The 18,687-nt window shown below is 37.5% G+C and overlaps 1 protein-coding gene and 1 non-coding gene across 3 annotated transcripts; both read right to left on the bottom strand.

The window, feature by feature from the left end:
* Positions 1 to 6,996: 6,996 nt before the first annotated feature.
* LOC143209092 (uncharacterized) lies at positions 6,997 to 8,305 on the bottom strand. 2 transcript variants are annotated; one of them, XM_076424330.1, is made up of 3 exons: positions 8,168 to 8,305; positions 7,890 to 8,086; positions 6,997 to 7,266 (listed from the first exon to the last, which is right to left on the bottom strand). In XM_076424330.1, the coding sequence occupies exons 1-3, from the start codon at positions 8,196 to 8,198 to the stop codon at positions 7,129 to 7,131; spliced, it is 366 nt and encodes a 121-aa protein (XP_076280445.1). In that variant the 5' UTR covers positions 8,199 to 8,305; the 3' UTR covers positions 6,997 to 7,128. The 2 variants fall into 2 exon arrangements, with proteins under 2 accessions (XP_076280445.1, XP_076280444.1); XM_076424329.1 differs by having other exon boundaries at positions 7,890 to 8,066; positions 8,168 to 8,260.
* A 2,736-nt stretch (positions 8,306 to 11,041) lies between these two features.
* Trnam-cau (transfer RNA methionine (anticodon CAU)) lies at positions 11,042 to 11,113 on the bottom strand. The gene has a single exon. It is a non-coding gene; the product is annotated as a tRNA-Met (tRNA).
* Between the last annotated feature and the right edge of the window lie 7,574 nt (positions 11,114 to 18,687).

Below are 18,687 nucleotides of genomic sequence, written 5' to 3'. Positions count from 1 at the left end.
AATGTGAACAATATATTGAATAATGATACAGAAATTTTCAGTGGCGATAAAACAACAGAATTTTGATTGTCGGTGTCGTCAATGAAAAAGTTTATTTCGCAAAATAAATGAAACGTAAACAATATTTTTGAAATTCGCATTTTTCCGTACAGCTGAATAAAACATGAAATTCATTCTAGGAGTGAGTATGAATTTTAGTGATTTTGAGCCGATCTACAAACCAGAACAACTTCGAGACCAAAACGGTGCTTTCTGTAATCCAATAGTTATTAATATTAGGAAAAAAATGTTATTTTTACAGTGAAATTTATTCTTAAGGTATAAAGCAGGAGCTGTAATTTGGGATAATGAGAGAGAACTAACTCCGCTAGAGCAGCTTTCGCGAACCTAGTCTGACAAGGGTAGTTAGTACCGGAAAAAGAGAAACATAGCTTCGGCAAAGAGTAGTCAGGAATCTTGGCGCCGGTCATGCGACTTGCTGTGCTCGATTTTTGCAACATCTGAGCAGCACATTATGCAATGTCTCTATGAACTATGATTGTTATTTCGGGGTGTTTTGCTCTAAAGTTTATTTTAGAGCTATTCAAAATGTTCGATCCTATTCTGCTTAAAAAGAAATCTGAACTGAGATTCTATAAATACTATAAATACTGCATTATTTTGAACAGTCTTATAAGTCATCAATCAATCATTAGTGACTGACTATTCAGATCATGCCAATAGAATTAAGCATTTCCTCATTGCACAAAGTTTCAAGAAATTCGCGGCACTCTGTGACCAATTAATTACATTCGCAGCTTATTTCAAGACCATAAAGATAAATAATAGTAACATTCTTGAGAAAGCTTGGTCGCTTTATGATCTTGCTGGTGTTTCCGCAGTGACGATCGCATAATCAAGAGAAATTATTTAACCAGCTCTATTCCCAACGTCTCAACTTTATCTATCCCTCCGTACCACGTGAAATATCCGCGATGAAAAAGGTTTAACGTGCAAAAAGGGTCGTTTAGGTTCGCCGAAGGTGGACAATAATCTTTAATAGAGTTCTCATGTCGGCTGCACGATCGTCCTAACGGTCGTAATGCGTAACCGTTGAAACGAGCCATTAAACTCGACTATTTTTACTTCCTCGAGTCTCAAACGAGTTCTATTTTATAATAGATAAAGATGGTACTAAAAGCACTTTCGAATTTTCAATTTTCATGCGACTACAAAATTTAACACACCACGTTTTAATGTGTATATTAAAATATTTTAATGTTTGAATACAGTTAGGAGCAAAACCGATCACACACACTTTAAATCAAAATAGCTTTTTTATTAATGGACCAAACGATGTCAATTTCCCTGTAAGGCTAGAAGAATTAGTTTAGTGCATGACGTCTAAAAATATAAGGAATTGTGAAGAACAAACAATTTAAAAGATGTGTTTGGTCAACCCGTATAAATAATATACGCTCTGAAAATTTCATTCAAATTGGTTAATTGGTTTACGAGTTATAAACGATCAAAAGTCGTAAAAAGGCCGAAAATCTTGAAAATTGCAATTTTTAACACTTTTCCAATGAAATTTTCAGAGCGTACATAATTTATACGGGTTGACCAAACATATCTTTTAAATTTTTTGTTTTTCACAATTCCGACCAAATGCATTTCTTCAACATATTTTTTAGACGTCATGTACTAAACTAATTCTTCTAGCCTTACAGAGAAATTGAAGTCGTTTGGTGCATCCATAAAAAAGTTATTCTGATTTAAAGTGTGTCTGATCAGTTTTGCTCCTAACTGTATATCACGAGGTGATTCAGCGAGTGCATGGAAGGAAGAAGCCAAAAGTAACTTCTATGTTGACGGCGCCCACTACAACTGTATAAGTCACTCTCTTTCTGAAAAGAAATCTCTCTCCATTTGGCAATGTTCGGATCCTGAGCCAGCAAGAGGAACGAGTAAGGCCGTTGATCGGGGAGATATCGAACGAACGAAACTTTTGTTCGATGCCAAGTTCTCGAACCACGCCAAAAGAACTTGGATTCCATACAGGACTGTAATCTTTACTCGGAAGATTTCATCTTTCATTATAGCAATAATATTATACTAATATTTATCTACCGCTATTTATTTAACCCTTTGCAGTCGGAGCTATTTTAATGAAAAACTTGAACATTTCTTCCGACCTAGAATAATTCCATTCTATATTATTTTTTTTAAATTTTATTATTAATTGGTTTACGGGATCAAAATGACAGGTTCTAATATTCTTAATTTGCGATTATTAAGATTGTAAAGATGCTTCTCCGAGGAATTATTTACCAAATTTATTACTGTGGGTATACAGGGTGTTTCAGCTGAAGGAGGCCACCTAAATATCTCCTTTATTTTTAATGGCATAACAAATATTTATGGCATAATTTGAATGGTATCGAAGGAGGAATATCATAGAAGAACAATTTCTTTTGTCCGGTTATTTTTTCATAGTTTTTTAAAGGTCATCGTTATTTTTTTATCATGAAAACTTTTTTTTATTCCATCTTATAGTGGCTGAAAAAAATACATTTGAATATGCTTAAGTCATTAACACGGTGAAATAAAAAAAAAGTTCTCCCGATAAAAAATAACGATGACCTTGAAAAAACTATGAAAAAATGACCGGACAAAAAAAATTGTTCTTCTATGATATTTCTCCTTCGATACCATTCAAATTATGCCATTAAAAATACAGGAGATATTTAGGTGGCCCCCTTCAGCTGAGACATCCTGTATATTATTAGAAAAATGGCCAAAAATTTGGATAAACACGTTCTTGTCATGTTTATAGAATAATGTGAAATAGTTATTTCTAGAGCTCCGTAAACCTGGTGATAAATACGTAGCTCCTGTATCTTGTAATCGCTACACAGCGGATGTTTCTACAAAATAAAAATTTTCTACCTGAATTGCAACAAACTGGAACGAAATAGATTTATTTTCTATCTAAACATGTATATACTGTTACATATATTTAGATTCATCTAATAAATTCACCACTTTAAATTACACCTACTCATTTTTTTTCATAAATGCATCAAATCCGCTGTCATTACTAATACAGACACTGTAAGTACATGTTGCATTAAGATTCGCGATGCAACTATAAACTAGATAAGTGTGCACACGTTTCAATATCCAAACTGTGTCCCAATTACTTCGGATACTCAATGCTTTAACGTATTCCTAATCTGAAACGTACTAAGCGTGTCGATGCGATAGTGAAACAGGTTACAAACTCTAAGCCGCAACAGTGTACTCGGTCCCGGACGCTGTTGATGAAAAATAATCGACGCGGCAGGAAATTAAGGGAACGTCAACAGGTGCACACGGACGCATATGTCAAATGTCGAAATGTAGCAGAATGTTTCGTCGTCGAATTCGACGGGGCATGTCGACGCGCTCCGAACGGAACCAAGAACACGTGGGACTCGTTCCAAAATAAAGACGACCGTCGGTGTTGATCGCGTTTAGATAATTTGGCCGGCATTTTATTTTCTCGTGGTGTCCTCCTGCTAAATTTATGTATCCCGATCGTTACGCTCTATGTCTATCGGCTAATTCGCATGCGACGTTTTCTGTCCTCCGCAACGCTTAGATTCGCGATTAACCCTGCACCCCGCGAGATCGTCGTCCTTTTAATGATGCATCAGCTGCTCGCCAAGGTCCTGCTGTTTCTTTTGCAATTATAAGAAACCTGGCGCTAAAGCGCGCCAATCTTGCCGCCTCATTAAACAACGACACCAATTGTGACACCAGGACAGATCGCCAGTTCTGAATTTATGCGAGGGGAACCGATATTTCTCGAGCAAAACTGTGCGTCAACCTTCAATTACCTTGGCAGATATTTTAATTTATATAAATTATATTTGTATGTTGTTTTTATCAGGTATAGCATGGCTTTAAGAGAACTTTCACGTGAGTATAGCAAATTTTTTGTAAAAAAATTAAAAAAGCAATTTTTTATTTTTATGTTACGACACTTGCCGAAATAATCTTGAAATTCTCTAACAGATAGGCGTAAAAAATTGTAGGTGTATTTTCAAAAAATTGAAGGTGAACTTAAAGAAAGCATTAAAAAAAAGAGTTGACAAAATATTTGTTATAATCACGTGAAAGTTCTCTTGAAACCATGCATCTTATAAAAACATTTTCGATCGAACTGCTAATAAGAGAGTAATTATATTATATTCAACGTTAATATTATATTCTACAATTAATTGATGATTGATGATTTTATTTCTGGTGTTGACGCGGCATCTGTGAAAATGGTCATACTTCACCATTTCCATACTTCGCCGTTAAGAAGTTGCTAAAAAAAATGTTACCTCCACTATAACTGTGTAATTATTCCAAAAGTTACATATTATAAAACTAAAATAATGTTTCATCTTCTAATTTGACAATCGTATAAAGATTGTCCACTTTGTACATCGAACTGCTATAAAGACAAATCGTTTATAAAACAAGAAAGGATTTTATTGAAAATGAAATGTTCATCCAGCTAATTGTGGGTACAGTCAAGATATTAAGTATCAATTTATAATATCTACATGTTCATATTTTCTGGAATAAAGTGCACTGCAGTTCCCAAGTTGTTGCATGTTTTGCGGTCAGATGCAAACAGCACAGGAAGCAAAAGGAACACCGGCTAAAACACAAGTTTGTTTCATATGACATATCATTTCAACTTCTTGAAACAGTATACGAGTCTATAAATATATTCCTAAGCAAATATGCATATCACAGATTTTCTTCAATCTACCGAAAAATATAAATTGTCTCAACCCATACTTATTTTGAATCTGTCCAAGTCAGACTGTAATCCAATAAAAAATTACAAACGCAAATTAAATTAAACACAGCAAGATAAGATCGAGCCTGAGGGGGCAGTGAATTAGCCACAAGTCAATTCAGGAAAGCTTGTATAATCTACTGGGATAAAATCAAGGAACATAATTTATCCAGGTAGGTTAGAAAAAGTAGTATCTTCCTCAATTATTCAGAACGGCGTTGTATTTCATCGAGAAGCAAACATGTCCAAACATGTTCATTAGACTGTTTATTACTTCCAGCGATTTGACGCTAACTATCCCAGCAGATGTCGAGTTAATCCATTCAACAAGCAGTTAAAGATCGGAAACTTTGTAAACGTAGTTCTCGGCGTCGCGCGAGATTCGATTACAAAATAAATGTGCAAGTAAACGAAAACTGCTCGGGTAGTGCGGTGAATGGGTTAATAGCGGCGACGAGAGAACAGGTATCGTCGGCGTAGCAGAAAAACTCGAATTTCTAGTGAAAACTATATCCACTAGAAAACAGAAACAAATCGAGAGGGACCTATCTGTAACGGTTGTCCCGGCGTGGCTCGGCGTCCTGGGACTTCTTCCGCATATGAAATGGATTCCGATCGATGGACAGCAGAAAATAGATCATCACGAACAATGTCGGGTGCTATGCCGGTGCAACCTTGGAACAGGAAGCCGGTGGAGGCTGTGGTACTGTAAAACGTCTTCGGTTACAATCGACCGCAGATCTCTGTTTATACGTCTGATATCTTGTATCTGATATTAGTTAACGCGTCAACCCAGCTAGATAAATAAATGTTAACGTCACGCAGCCATGCCACCCGGGTAACCCGATCGTGGAAGATGCAGAAGCAAAACGAGCAACGCCTGTCACGGAAGCACGCGAAACGCCTCTCTCGCGAACACTCAAAACGCTTTTACACTTTCCCCGCGATTTAGGACAACGCTCGAAAGTGGTTAAGGCACTTTGATGTATGACCACAGTGTCTACGATTGTTCCTTCATTTTTGGAACAGTCCGTAGCCCGTGGCTGAGGACTTCATGGCAATAGAAACTAGAAACACCATTTGTAAAGCAACTCATCCTCAATAACGTAATATACAGTAAAGTCTTGAGCTAAGAAATACCCTCGGGACCCTGCTGGTTCTTAAATCGTGTAGTTCTACTATTTCTTTGTGACCTCGCCGAACGTAGAAAAGATCAATTAAGCCTGCGGTTAAATACGCGGGGCTGCTATAAAAAAGTACGTATTACAAAATGAAATTCCATTAAAATCGGCGTGTTACGACTGGGTGTATTTTACTGGATTACATTGACGAAAATTTTTATTTCAGCTAATGAATATTGTGAAGCCACGCGCCGATTGTTATACAATTTATTTGTCGTATGCAATTCTGAAATACAATACGAGTTTAAAATGGCGTTGCAGCTAGATTCTGCTAGACAGTTATTCAGTTCCGAGAAGGGTCTGGGTTCATCGACCGATCCAATTTTCAGAATCCCTTTTGCCGGGGATCGGTAAATAACTAATTCGGGTGTTCCGTGAGGGCCGACGTCTGACCTAGATAGACGGATATTAAATCTTGCTACACGATCTAACCTCTCTGCGAGAAACCGGCGGATACTGTCTGGAACGCTTTGTGTATCTTGCCTTTGTGAGCTTTGCTAGGCGTCGATGAACTTCCTTTTAGCACACAGATGCATATATGTATTCATGTACCCAATTACAAAAATGTGTACATAAAGATTAATTTAACTCGCCCGACACGCCACACATAAAATGTATGCGTTTATTAAATTCTTTATTGTTTTTTAATTTTCTCGAAATTCGTCTCTGGAGTATGTAGTTACACGGCTGTCGGAGACTGCGAGTTTGAGTGATGACCGCAAAACTTGCCATTAAAATAGTCGAGAGCACAAAGAGAATCGCATTTACTTAGAGTGCTCTCGAGGATTCGCCCTCTGTACCGTTTGCCAATTTTGCAGAATACCGTGACGGACATAATTTGTGCATCATCAAAATCATGTATGACAATATATCTTCATTTAGCCATTTGCCGTATTGCCAGCAAACAGTCTCGTCGAAACTAATGAAATAAGCAGTGTATTAAAAAATATTATTTATTCATATAATTAAGTATACGATTTATAATACAGATCTCCTATCTTGACATACTTGCTGGGAATTTTTTAAACGTTTTAAGTTACAAGATCCATAATCATTGGAATACTTCCATCATTAAAATCACATTTTTATACGGATTATTCCGTGTTTTTAGAAAATTTTTGGTCAGTATCACTTGCCGACGTTCCATTTAGCTAAAATATCGTCGAGTTCGTCGCATTTTGCACGCTCCGGTACGTTGTTTCGCAGGGGACGATCATTTCGATGCACTTTGTGCACCAGTGCAGTCTCGTTCGATGGATTGGTCCGCTGAAAATTATGCCATAGTTCATAGAAATAATGATAATTGATTAAAACTTTTATTTTAGTCTCAGAGTTTAGAGTCTACGAGTGTCTCAGAATGTTATTTTTAGCCTGTATCCTATCTTTTCGTTTTATTATTAAATTGTTGTTCGTTGTTACGAGTCTGATCCTTATTTAATTCTGCTAGCGTAGATTGTTATTTTAACTCGATCGCGATAAAGAACTAAAATACGGAAATTTGTTGAATTTATGACAAAATTGAGTAGGTGAAATTTCAAATAGTTGGACTATTGAAATTATAGAATAAACGACGAACTTTCTATTTGGTACAAACTAATAATTATGCATTTATGGCTTATGAAAATTTCTAAAAAATGCTACAATATAAAATTCAATGGTATTTAGTACGCTTTTTATTTGTTTTAGATCTACAAAGGCTGTTCCCATGAAAAATAGGATTTTATTCCATTCCACTTTCTTAAAATTCGAAATTGCATAAACATCCGCAGTCTACTTATAAGTAGATTAAAAATTTTTCCAAATAAATATCAAATGCAATACGGACAGAAAAGTTTCAGAAGTTGTATGAGGTCAGTACTCAGTACAAAGGTGTGAATTCGATGGGTTACCTGTCTTTCAGATCGATCTGCATTTTCTGAAGGTGGTGTAGGCGGAGAGCTTGACGCAGAATTACTCGACGACTTATTGTTAGTTGAAATTTGTCGAACTTCTACTTTGCATAGATCCTGAGTTTTATTCTTGTAAACTGGAGTCTGTGACTGGTGCTTCATCTCCTTTGTAATACACTGAATAGCGTACAATGTACCTATAATTATAGAAACCCATGGACCCAGAATATTAACAATAGCAGTCCCTAAAGAAACTACAAGATTTCTGAATTACTAACGAATTGTGTCGGACGCCAAGCGCACAGCCATTCTCCCACAACAAATTTATACATTGAAAATTTTCGATCTCTTCCTGTCACTCGTTAAACATGCACAAATTCAATTAGTAACCGTGAACTGTCGTATTTTGTTTCTCCGCGGAACATTTTGTTTCCGATGGAACTGTGGCTCAGTAATCGATGTCTCTAAAGTTCGATTTAAAAAATGAAAATAAAACGATGTGACATTTTCAGTTTTCCAGTACCGCATTCATTACGTGAAAAGAAATAATTTGTACCGAACGTAACAAATCCTTGCAGATTTAAAAATATTTCCAAAATTCGCTAGTTTCGATGAAATGTGAACATGCCGCGTATTGTATTTTGATATTGTTGTCTAGGTCTAATAGTTTCGAAGATATTCAACAAAATGGATTTTTGCAGCCCATCTATAGAAAAGTACACACAAAAATTCCATTAAAGGCGGCGTGTTACGATTGGGTAATAGACCGGATCGGAAAAACATTTTTTTCAAAATCGAAAACCCCCTAACAACAGGATTAAAATCCCCAAAGTTAGCATTGACGCCTTCAGGTAACGCATTTAGCGGGAAGTTTGAAAATTTAGAGAATATATCGAAATTTTTTAGTAATGAAATATGTACGGAAATACATTACAGAAGGGAAAAGCTATTTACGAATGAGTATAACGTAAAGAACGAAGAGGAACAAAAGCTGCAACGATCTGTAGCTCGTATAAAGCAGGATAACCGCAAGTTTTAATAGGAGGCGTGTAATCATAAATGCGTTTCGCGAGTCGACGATTTTGTCCGGCTCATAATGGTACAATCGTGGTTCCACTAAATTGCGAAGTTCTTAATGTTTCGTTGGTTATTTATGAGCGTGCAGCGTGCACAAAGGAACGGGCACGTGCAAATTCGATGCTTGCGCTTAACGGTAACAATGCGACACGCCAAGCCACGCGACTCGCGCCGATTCGCTCCTACCGTGCCATGAAAGCTCGTGTTTGCGCTAGTTTGACAAGCGGTCAAGCCACTTTGTCACGTATACGACGTGCTCACGTTAAATAATGCTGACCCCGGGTTACGCACTCGATCTCATTGATATTCCATTTAAAGGAGCGCGAGCAAACGCCATCGATACTTACAGACTGGCGCCGCGTCCTGTAAACTACAGGCTGATTCACCTTACAAAACTCTACCCTCTAAATTACGTAAACTATTTGGAATACGAAGAAATAATTCATATGAATGTAAAACAATAATCAATTTTTTCTGTTTTACTTTTTCATTTTTTTTATATTGAGTGAATATGAAATAATAATCAGTTTCTTTCTGTTTTGCTTTATCATCATGATAGAAAGACCAACTTGAGTTTCTTTCTATTCTGAAATGATTTTTAACATAAATGTATAAAATCAGCAACAAACGCTGACGAGACTGACGTAGGATATCGATGATTAGACGACGAACATTGTAAAGAGGTCACACGTTTTTGATTTTTTAACGAAGAGATATTGAACTCGAGAAGAAACGGTGTATTACACGTTCGTTTACCTAATTACATCCTCATAGCACATGAATCCATGCGAGTTGATACGCTCAGCATAACCACTTTACTAGTTTCGTTTTTATTTTTATAACTATCATGTTAAAAATATCTTCGGGCTAAATAGTCACTTACGCGGAAATTACTTCCTTAAGTATGTGTCTTACATTCCTCATTCTTCTAATCTTTCTTTATACATAGTTAAATCGAACAATAAATTAATAATAGCGTTTATACTAAAAATGAATAAGTACTTTTTATTTTGCACCAAATCCGTGGACTACTTATTGGATTTTAATAAGTTGACCATTTTAATCGACAACTTTCAAATAAAATGCTGTTCATTATTTAATCGTCGATATATTCTAGGCGCTTCCGCAAAAATGGTCGAACACGACGATAACCAGTTGCAAAAATGCATCCGACATGCAGCGAACTCTGATGAGCAATACAACAATTAGTCATGGACTATTAAACGGAACAAAAAATGCAACGGAGATCCTTTTTCCCTATTCTGCAATAACGAACCTAACCCGTTCTAAATGACGCAAATATTTCCGGGACGAGCTAGCTGATGTAAGCTATTCGGGTAAAGTCGACGTTAATGTGTATTATTACAACGGCCCTGTGTTATCGTGCGTAATGCAATGCAATTACAGATTACGCTTAAATCTTCGTCGAAGTCGTAAATTAAGAGCAGAAAAGAAACACGGTACCCGATGCTTTATTATATCGGATAAAACGTCGGATGCATGAAAAAGGGGGACCGTTAAAAAGGGAACATGTTCTTTTTACAGCCGGGTGAGGAGCATTACGCGGTAGTTTTAAGTGTTTTTCTTTCGGTATGGCATTTCGGTCAAGGCGAACTTTTCTTCTTTTTTTTTTCAAGCACAGCCTTTGAAGTGATACTTCGTGAAACGAATATGACACCCACCGAAATTTACGTCCGTGAACTCTGCTGAACTTCTGAACTCATCTCATCTTTTCTCCGAGGACAATGACGGAGGAATGGCATCCATCGTTGTGCGTGTCATTGCTCACTGGTTATGTCTCGGGGGCTTACGGGACTTTAGGACGCACTCCCGCCTCTTTTTGCATTGCAAATTACACGACCCGCAATTTAAACGCCCTCGCAATTGAATTAAAATCCCGAAGAGGCGAGGTAACGCGCTATCCCCGTTACCAGATGAGATTCAACCGCATCGGACAGCAAAAAATATTTTCTCTGCGGCTACCGCTCGTTTCAATGTTTCTACATTTGTACAAAGTTGCTAGATAATACGTCTGGGAATCGCGAAATGAAGAAAAATTTAAAAAAAATTTCATCTAGCAGAGCGTGGTTTCGATCCACGGACCTCTGGGTTATGGGCCCAGCACGCTTCCACTGCGCCACTCTGCTTCTTGATGTTCTTCGGCGAATTAGTCTATATAGTATCTAATCGATATCGCTGTGGAAAGAAAAAGCATAACATACAATAATCTAATTGAAATAGAATGCCTAATGTCTTTCATTCAATGACTTTAATATATTGAACAATTATTATTTAGGTAGTTTCTTGCGATAAAGTACTAACAATTTTAAAAAATCAATAATGTTGCCTACAGCATAGATATAAGTATACAGGGTGGTCCATCTAAATGTAGCCACCTAAATATCTCTGTTTGCGATGATATAAAAAATGTTTTTAATGCAATGTAAATTGTACATCAAATTTTTTAATATTTTTCTCAAAGTAATTTTTTACAGAGTTTCCAGAGTTATTGATATATTGTGAAAATGTTCTGCATTAATTGTGGAAAGCAGCAATAACGTAAAAATTAATTCCATCTCTTAATGATTTCGTTACATTAAAAACAACATTACAATATTCTTAAATTTTCGTAATCCTTCACTGTTTTATATTTCACCCAACCAATTTATTCATAAACAAATTCAAAAATAAAGGAGATATTTAGGTGGACTACTAAGAAAATCATAAAAATTCAGAGTAACAAGAAAAATTGATTATTTCGATATAAACCCGTTAATTTAATTACGCTCTAATAAGTTTGACCCACTGTAGTAATATTCATTCACTCGCTACACTCTAGTAATAGCTTTTTATATACGTATTAACTTGATTATCCACTTGTAATTATATTTAGACAACGCTGTATAAATGAAACACTCGGCGTTTCTTCTTTATACGTTTTTCAATGTAAATTCATGAATATTAATTAAATGATAATAATCTCGAATGTTCCCCCCAAGATTTCCCCATCGACGATTTATGTTTCTCCGTAATGGTTTATTTCGAGTTCCGCAGAACTCGCGTGTATACGGGAGAGAACAATTAAGATAACCCTGAGAAAAAGGCAAGTACCTCAATTGAAAACAACTTTGTTGCGATGCTACCTGCGTAGCCCCCGAAGCGTGTAATCTAACCGGTGGAACGTACATCAACCACCTAAGTCGAAGTATGTAGTTGCAGCGGATGCAAATAAGTATCTTGGTCGATCCAGGTGCGCTCCCCTTTTAGGATCAGTAATCTTAAACTAGCCCCCACCTATATGTAGAGTATCCGCAGAGCCACGTGCTTGGATGCGAGCAATAAATCTAACCTTATTCTACTGATGTATTATCGTTTAAATGATCCTTCGTCGGGGTGTGTGTACTTAATTATTACATTATAATACTTATAATAATATGCAATAAAAATATTCGCGCGATGTCCGACACTTCGTCATATTATTTTACTCCAGTTTGTTGCAATTATCGTGGACAATTTTTATTTTGCATACAGGTTCGCAATCTAATAATAAATAAAGCACGATCTGTTCAAATAGAAAATTTATCGAAACAATAAATCGTATCACAGCAAATCGTTACAGTTTAGTGGCTTCTCTCGAACGCGTAAGCGTCATAAATAATACAAAATATAAATACGGCTATGAGAATGAGGACATAGACCACGAAGTTTGGCAGTGCTAGCTCTATGACTCCCAAAGGTCCAAATTAATTACGAAGCTGCTTAAAATAAAATTTTAGCCGCTCCTCGGCATGAACTAAATAGTTGCAGAGCCAAACATTCCGTAGTGTCTTCGTGCCTTCTCCTTTCTAAGAGACTGCAATTTAACAGGCTGACAAACACGGAAATAAAAAGTTGAAGAATGGAAATTTCCATTAATCTTCCTGGAATCCTATCTGTGATCAGAGTTGGGCAAAAATTTTATTTAAATAAAAATTTCGAATAAAGTGGGTTTTTTTTCAAGTGGCTTTTAAACTCACTATATTTGAAATTTTTATTTAAATAAAATTTTTGCCCAACTCTGTCTGTGATATGTTTTAAGCATTGTATACTTATCTTTTAAAGATCAATAAAATTTCAAGAATACTTATGCAGACAAATTTTTTCTTTCGTTTCGCTAGAAAAATGTATGGGGTCCAATTACCCCCCAGAGATAAGGTCAAATGTTTGCAAACGCCATAAACAACCACCGGCAAGTAGTATGTCGACCGCCACAGAAAATGCTATCGGAATTGTTCAACCCTTTTGCTCGCAAATCGTCCCGATGAACTCGTCGGAATACCGGTGAGGTAATTACAGCGATGACGGACTTACTGTCGCGATAGCATCTTGTTTTAATTCAACGCAACCCTGGCCGTCTATGGCTCGGTCTAGCAACGTCTTCATCCGCATGGTAGCATTTTACTGACCACGGATTCGAAAGGGTCGATCGTTCCGAGTCCCCATAGAATGTTGAATAAGCGCATAAACTGTAACAAAGTGAGACACGCGCGTGCGTAGCGGATCGGTGACTCGGTGGATGCAGTTCCTGGTGACGTCTGACTAAGCGTTCTATTTCGACGCACCCACGGAGGCCGCGTGAGTAATCCCCAAACCGCATATATCCGCGCAGGTGGAACTCATTCGAGGATTTCTGCGAGTTTTGGATAGAAGGCCGGAAAGTCATGTTCAGATGTAGCGGACCCTATAATTATCATTGTGATATTATTAACCTCCTCCGACCACCTCTGTTTTGACATTGCCACGCTATAAATGATCCGCTCCAGCTAGCCGGGCCCGCGATCGCGGCCGCCATTTATATTAACGTTAAGCCCACCCCCATCACTCGAATGGTCAAACACTTTTTATTTCATCTTTATCGAGGTCACGAAGATTTCTTCGTTGTGCACAGTCAGTCAAAGAAGTTCTCATACACCCTTCGAAACGATGTAACGAATTAATTTATTGAAAATTAATAAAAATTTAAAAAATGCGTTTTATAGCCCACCGCCATCACTCGAATGGTTTCACACTTTTTATTTCATCTTTATCGAGGTTACAAAGATTTCTTCGTTTGTGCACTGTCAGTCAAAAAAGTTGCCATGCACCCTTATAAATGATGTAACGAATGAATTTCTAAAAAATTAATAAAAATTTTGAAAATGCGTTTTATAGACGTTCAAGGTTTCGATCATTTTTCTCGTTAACCGTTACAACGTCTGGTCATTAACCACTTCACGGCCGACCAATTTCTACGTCACGAGCCGACCGGATTTGCGAGCACTTTCTGATTTGATGCAATTTATTTATCAATTCGTAGATCCTGTGGGCGATGATTTTTCATGGCGCGCCGTTAATATTCTTGACAGATGTTACGACCGAAGCGAATCAGTGTTTGTGTGCGCACTGACATCCAGTTTCCAACCGGAACACGGGGAAAGCGCTTATAAACCTATTTTACGTCTTCCGTGTAGCATAAAAATTAAGAGATTTGGACGGAACAGCAGCTGTTCATTTAATTGATTAAATAAGTGAATAACGATTTTGTTACCCTGGATCAAAATATGCTGTGACCCCGTCGTTGGAGGGTTGAAAGAACTTCGTCAATTCCTTAAAAGCATTTACGGTTGGCATTTTATTGGCCGAAAAATTGCGAATATATAACAAAAAATCAATTTGGAATATAATAATTAAACTGCGGATCTTTATGCATTTATAGCAAAACTGAGCAGATGAAATTCAAAATTGTTGGAAAATTGAAAAAATTGAAAATGCCAATAAATGATTTCTCCTCTATTAAAATCATTAGGGGAAGAAATAACATTCGAATTGGTTTCCATTTCCTGCAATCGATGCAGACAAGTTTTATTTTGCATAAATATCCGCAGTCTAATAATAATTAACAAGTTTTTCCAACGTTGGACATTCGTTGATAAATTGTCATAAATTTTGATTTGTAGACAAAACCACCAATCATATCCACGTTGACCACCATTGGCGGAGCATAAATGCTACTAGGGTTATATTAAAAGTGTGTAATTAGTTCGGCGCATCCGTGGCGAGGAAAGTAGCGGTGAATTTCCGAAAGATTACAGGTTCCCGATGTTTAAAAAACATCTCTTAATAGCGGTGCGCGGTATCTAACGTTGCGTAGCGTTTAATCAAGATCGCGCTGTTACCGAAACAGGCATATATCTGTTCATTCCATTCTATCCCATCCTCGCAATAGGAGCACAATGCTCGATTACTCACAAACGTGCACACGGCGCGACCTTGCTCTCCATTATGCACACGTACGGACGAACATTTGTATTATCTTGAAAAAAAATCAGCGGCCCGGCTGCTCGGGCATTATCTCGCTCCGCGTAGCATTAAATCAAAGTGCATACTCTTGTATGGGTGCAACGCGGAGAATACGAGGCTGCAGTTGGGTGTGATTCGACGATGCACTTAACAAGTCGCCCACGTGGCTCGCATCGATCGTTTCGTTACGGTGTCGTTTGTTTGGTTGTGTGGTTGGTACGTACTTGTGTGTTGTCGTGGAAGGGAGATCTCTCGGTGCAACGAGCGCCGTGCGATGTGCAGCGCGGCGAGCACGCGAAATGGAGTGCATTTGAAGACGCGGCGCGCAACCGCGTCACGTCACTTCTTTAATGCAAATTCGAGCCGCGAGCGTAACAGAAAAAGGAACCCGCGATACCAAACTCGGCGAATGTCGATGCACGTAAATGGCCACCACGGAAAATTCTGAAACGCACTCCTCTGTTTGCTTGCGCCGCGAGTACGCAGCGTCTTCGCAAAAGGGATTCCCTGCGGTTAGGTTCGCGTCGGTTAGGTACGGTTCGCGCGAAGGAGAAAGTTCTTTGAAACGGATCGACGCGACAGGTTTTTATCACACCACAATCTCAAGAACCGTCGGGAAAATCTACCGATGGCGTTACACTCCGTCACAATATTATAATTATAAGACACTGCACAACATCATACTGATCTCTGTCATGGAATTTGTCCACATACAATTTTATTAATTGACTGTATTGGACATCAGATTCCTCTTTTACAAAATTCCATGGTTTTCCATCGTCCAATTTAATGATTAACTACATCAGCGTGGTTTTTCTTCAAAGAAAATCTTTCCGGTTATAAAATCGTCCAAATGTTCATATAAATGATAGTCGAGCCCGAGTTTCGAGAGTATGACAAATGTGCAAGTATGTAGTTCATCTTGACTGTTTGTCAGACCAGTTTCACATAGTTTAGCATGCACTTCTTGCAACTCTGTGCAACATCTTTCTACACCCATTGTTTTGCCACATTTTAGACAAGAATAGTGTATAACGCCAGCTGCTGACCTCAAAACGCTCACCGCGATTTTTCACGAGAGAAAGCTTGGTTTAGGCATAAGATCTCAGTGCTTCAATTTTATTCAACCATTGAATTGGACGTTTATGGTTATCGCACACAATTCACTTCTCATCAGAACTAACAGTTCTATGAAGAAATGAACATTTTTCATCGTGGACATATACAGAAGCCTTAGGATTTCTAATAGTTTTCAAGTGACTCCATGTTCCAGATTGTCTCCCACTCCATCCCCTTCCACCACTCGGTCACGTGAGGAGTTCCGTCACTGTCAACAATGTCACGTAACCAGTCCGATGTGCTGGCAGAGAGGGGATAACATAAAATAACATTTTCGTTCGTTTACCGTTTTGTGTTATATCTGTGTAGTTGGGTGCAAGTGAAGTTAATGGTCCAGGAAACTCTCAGGGATATAATTATAATACCATTACTGGTCAAGCACTTATTAATCGTTGTAGGTTGGATCGACCAATTTCGTACGTGTGCAATTTGCGATAATCGTAGGTGAATTAAGTTATGGCATTGTAATGAACATACTTACATAACGTATGACGATATTAGTCCTTAGGCTACGGTGTTACGCATATGCAGTTACTCGCGAACGGACCGTACACAAGCTTTTACGCGTGTTTAGATTAAATCGATTCCACTCCGTAGGAAATGTTATTATTTATCGTGTTTTAATTGAATGACGAGGATACGCGTTATACATAGTGGAATTTAGCGACACTCCATTTCGAGCAATGACCAATTTTGAACTGAAATCGCACTGAACATAACCTTTCAACATCGTTATGTTTTACCGATTCTACAGGAGTATATTCTCAACTATAATTTACTGACTGATAATTAGGGATGGGATCAAGTTCAATTTGTACTCATGAATTCGAGTCAATTTCAATAACCGAGTTTCATTTCATGGGTTTCGATTGCTACTTAAAAGCAATAATGTTTCAATGAATATATTTAAAAAGTATTCATTTGTACAAACTGATATTGAACCTCAGAATGAGTACTTACAAGTTTCGAAAAGATGCTTATAAGTACTTCCATGTTGAAAAGAATCGAATCTTTCACGAGTAGTAGTCCTCGAATCTTGGAAATCAGAACTGCATAGAAGGTTTTAAGCACCTTCTTGATTAAATTCGTAACTATTTAAGAATAATATTTCCAATAAATTATGAAATTATAGTTATACATATCGAATTAAATTATGCATTAGAGGACAACATAATTGATTTTAAAGGTACAAAAAATAATGATTAGAAAAATCAGAGAATTTCCGGTACGATATTCATAAAAGTTTCGAATCTGCTCGACCAAGATTCGAATATATTTGCAAGTATTATTTCCGTTTACCAAAGTACTTGTATTAAAAGGTTCGAAACTGTCTGGCATAGGTTCGAGTATACTTAGGAGTACTATTTCTGTTTTTCGAAGTACTTATAGAGAGTTCGAATTCAATCAAACAAAGTTCGAACCTGTTTGCGAGGTACTTGATCCCATCCCTACTGATAATTATGAATTCTTGAATTCTCATATTTCGAGTTTCTGCCAGGTTTTCGGGACCACGTCCCCACTGTGCACCGCGCGATGTTTTGAAATTCCTTATTGATTTCGCGAAATGGGCGTGATCGTTAATGAACGAACGGGCTGTGTCGCGCGCGCCTACTTTTTCGAATCACGTTACTTCGAAAAGCCGCAAAAAGCACCGGCTCGATTAAAACGGTAGGCGGAACGGTCAACCCGTCACTCGTGTAACTTTTTCCTTGGTTTCTGCTGGAATTCCTCACCGCAGGGTGCAAGAACAGTTTGCATGGAGAGAATTCTCGCTGGAGTGTCAATTAACAAAAATATATTATCAACATTGTCGCGCGGATTAAAAAGTGAACGGTCAACCGTATTACCTAAAAATTATTCTCTGTATTCTGTTGTGTATAATGAACGTGTAACTATTGTGTAAAATTATAATTAACTTAATTGTACTAATTGTAATTTAGCTATAAAATATGAGTCTATTATTCATGTAATAAGTGTGAGCCAATTACACTGATAAAAATATTAGCCTAGTAGAATTATAGTGGTAATGAGAAAGGAGCGTTCCGACATTACTTTCGCGAATTTAACCGCGTTCACACTCGAGACGTTGTGTTTCTTCTTATAACGAGCAGAATATCTAAACACATCTACGTGTCACATGTTAGTTCTTCAGGTTTCAAAAAATAGAAGTCACTGGCACACACGTCGGATCCTTTCTGTCCTCTCTTTTTCAACACGTGAGTCATTATACATAGTTATACCTATATTTTATACTTTCCCCGGTGGATTCCAAGCGGAGAAATTT

The sequence above is a fragment of the Lasioglossum baleicum genome, chromosome 5 (genome assembly GCF_051020765.1).
Source record: "Lasioglossum baleicum chromosome 5, iyLasBale1, whole genome shotgun sequence".
Lineage (NCBI taxonomy): Eukaryota > Metazoa > Arthropoda > Insecta > Hymenoptera > Halictidae > Lasioglossum > Lasioglossum baleicum.
The sequence above is the reverse complement of the archived record's forward strand: the minus strand, read 5'-3'. Positions and strand labels throughout refer to the sequence as shown.

Coding starts and splice junctions, on each gene's coding strand:
- LOC143209092 (XM_076424329.1), bottom strand. CDS start 8,221: ATGTATAAATTTGTTGTGGGAGAATGGCTGTGCGCTTGGCGTCCGACA. Junction 8,067..8,167: donor CTTGGCGTCCGACACAATTC/GTTAGTAATTCA, acceptor TACGCTATTCAG/TGTATTACAAAGGAGATGAA. Junction 7,267..7,889: donor CAGATCGATCTGAAAGACAG/GTAACCCATCGA, acceptor CATAATTTTCAG/CGGACCAATCCATCGAACGA.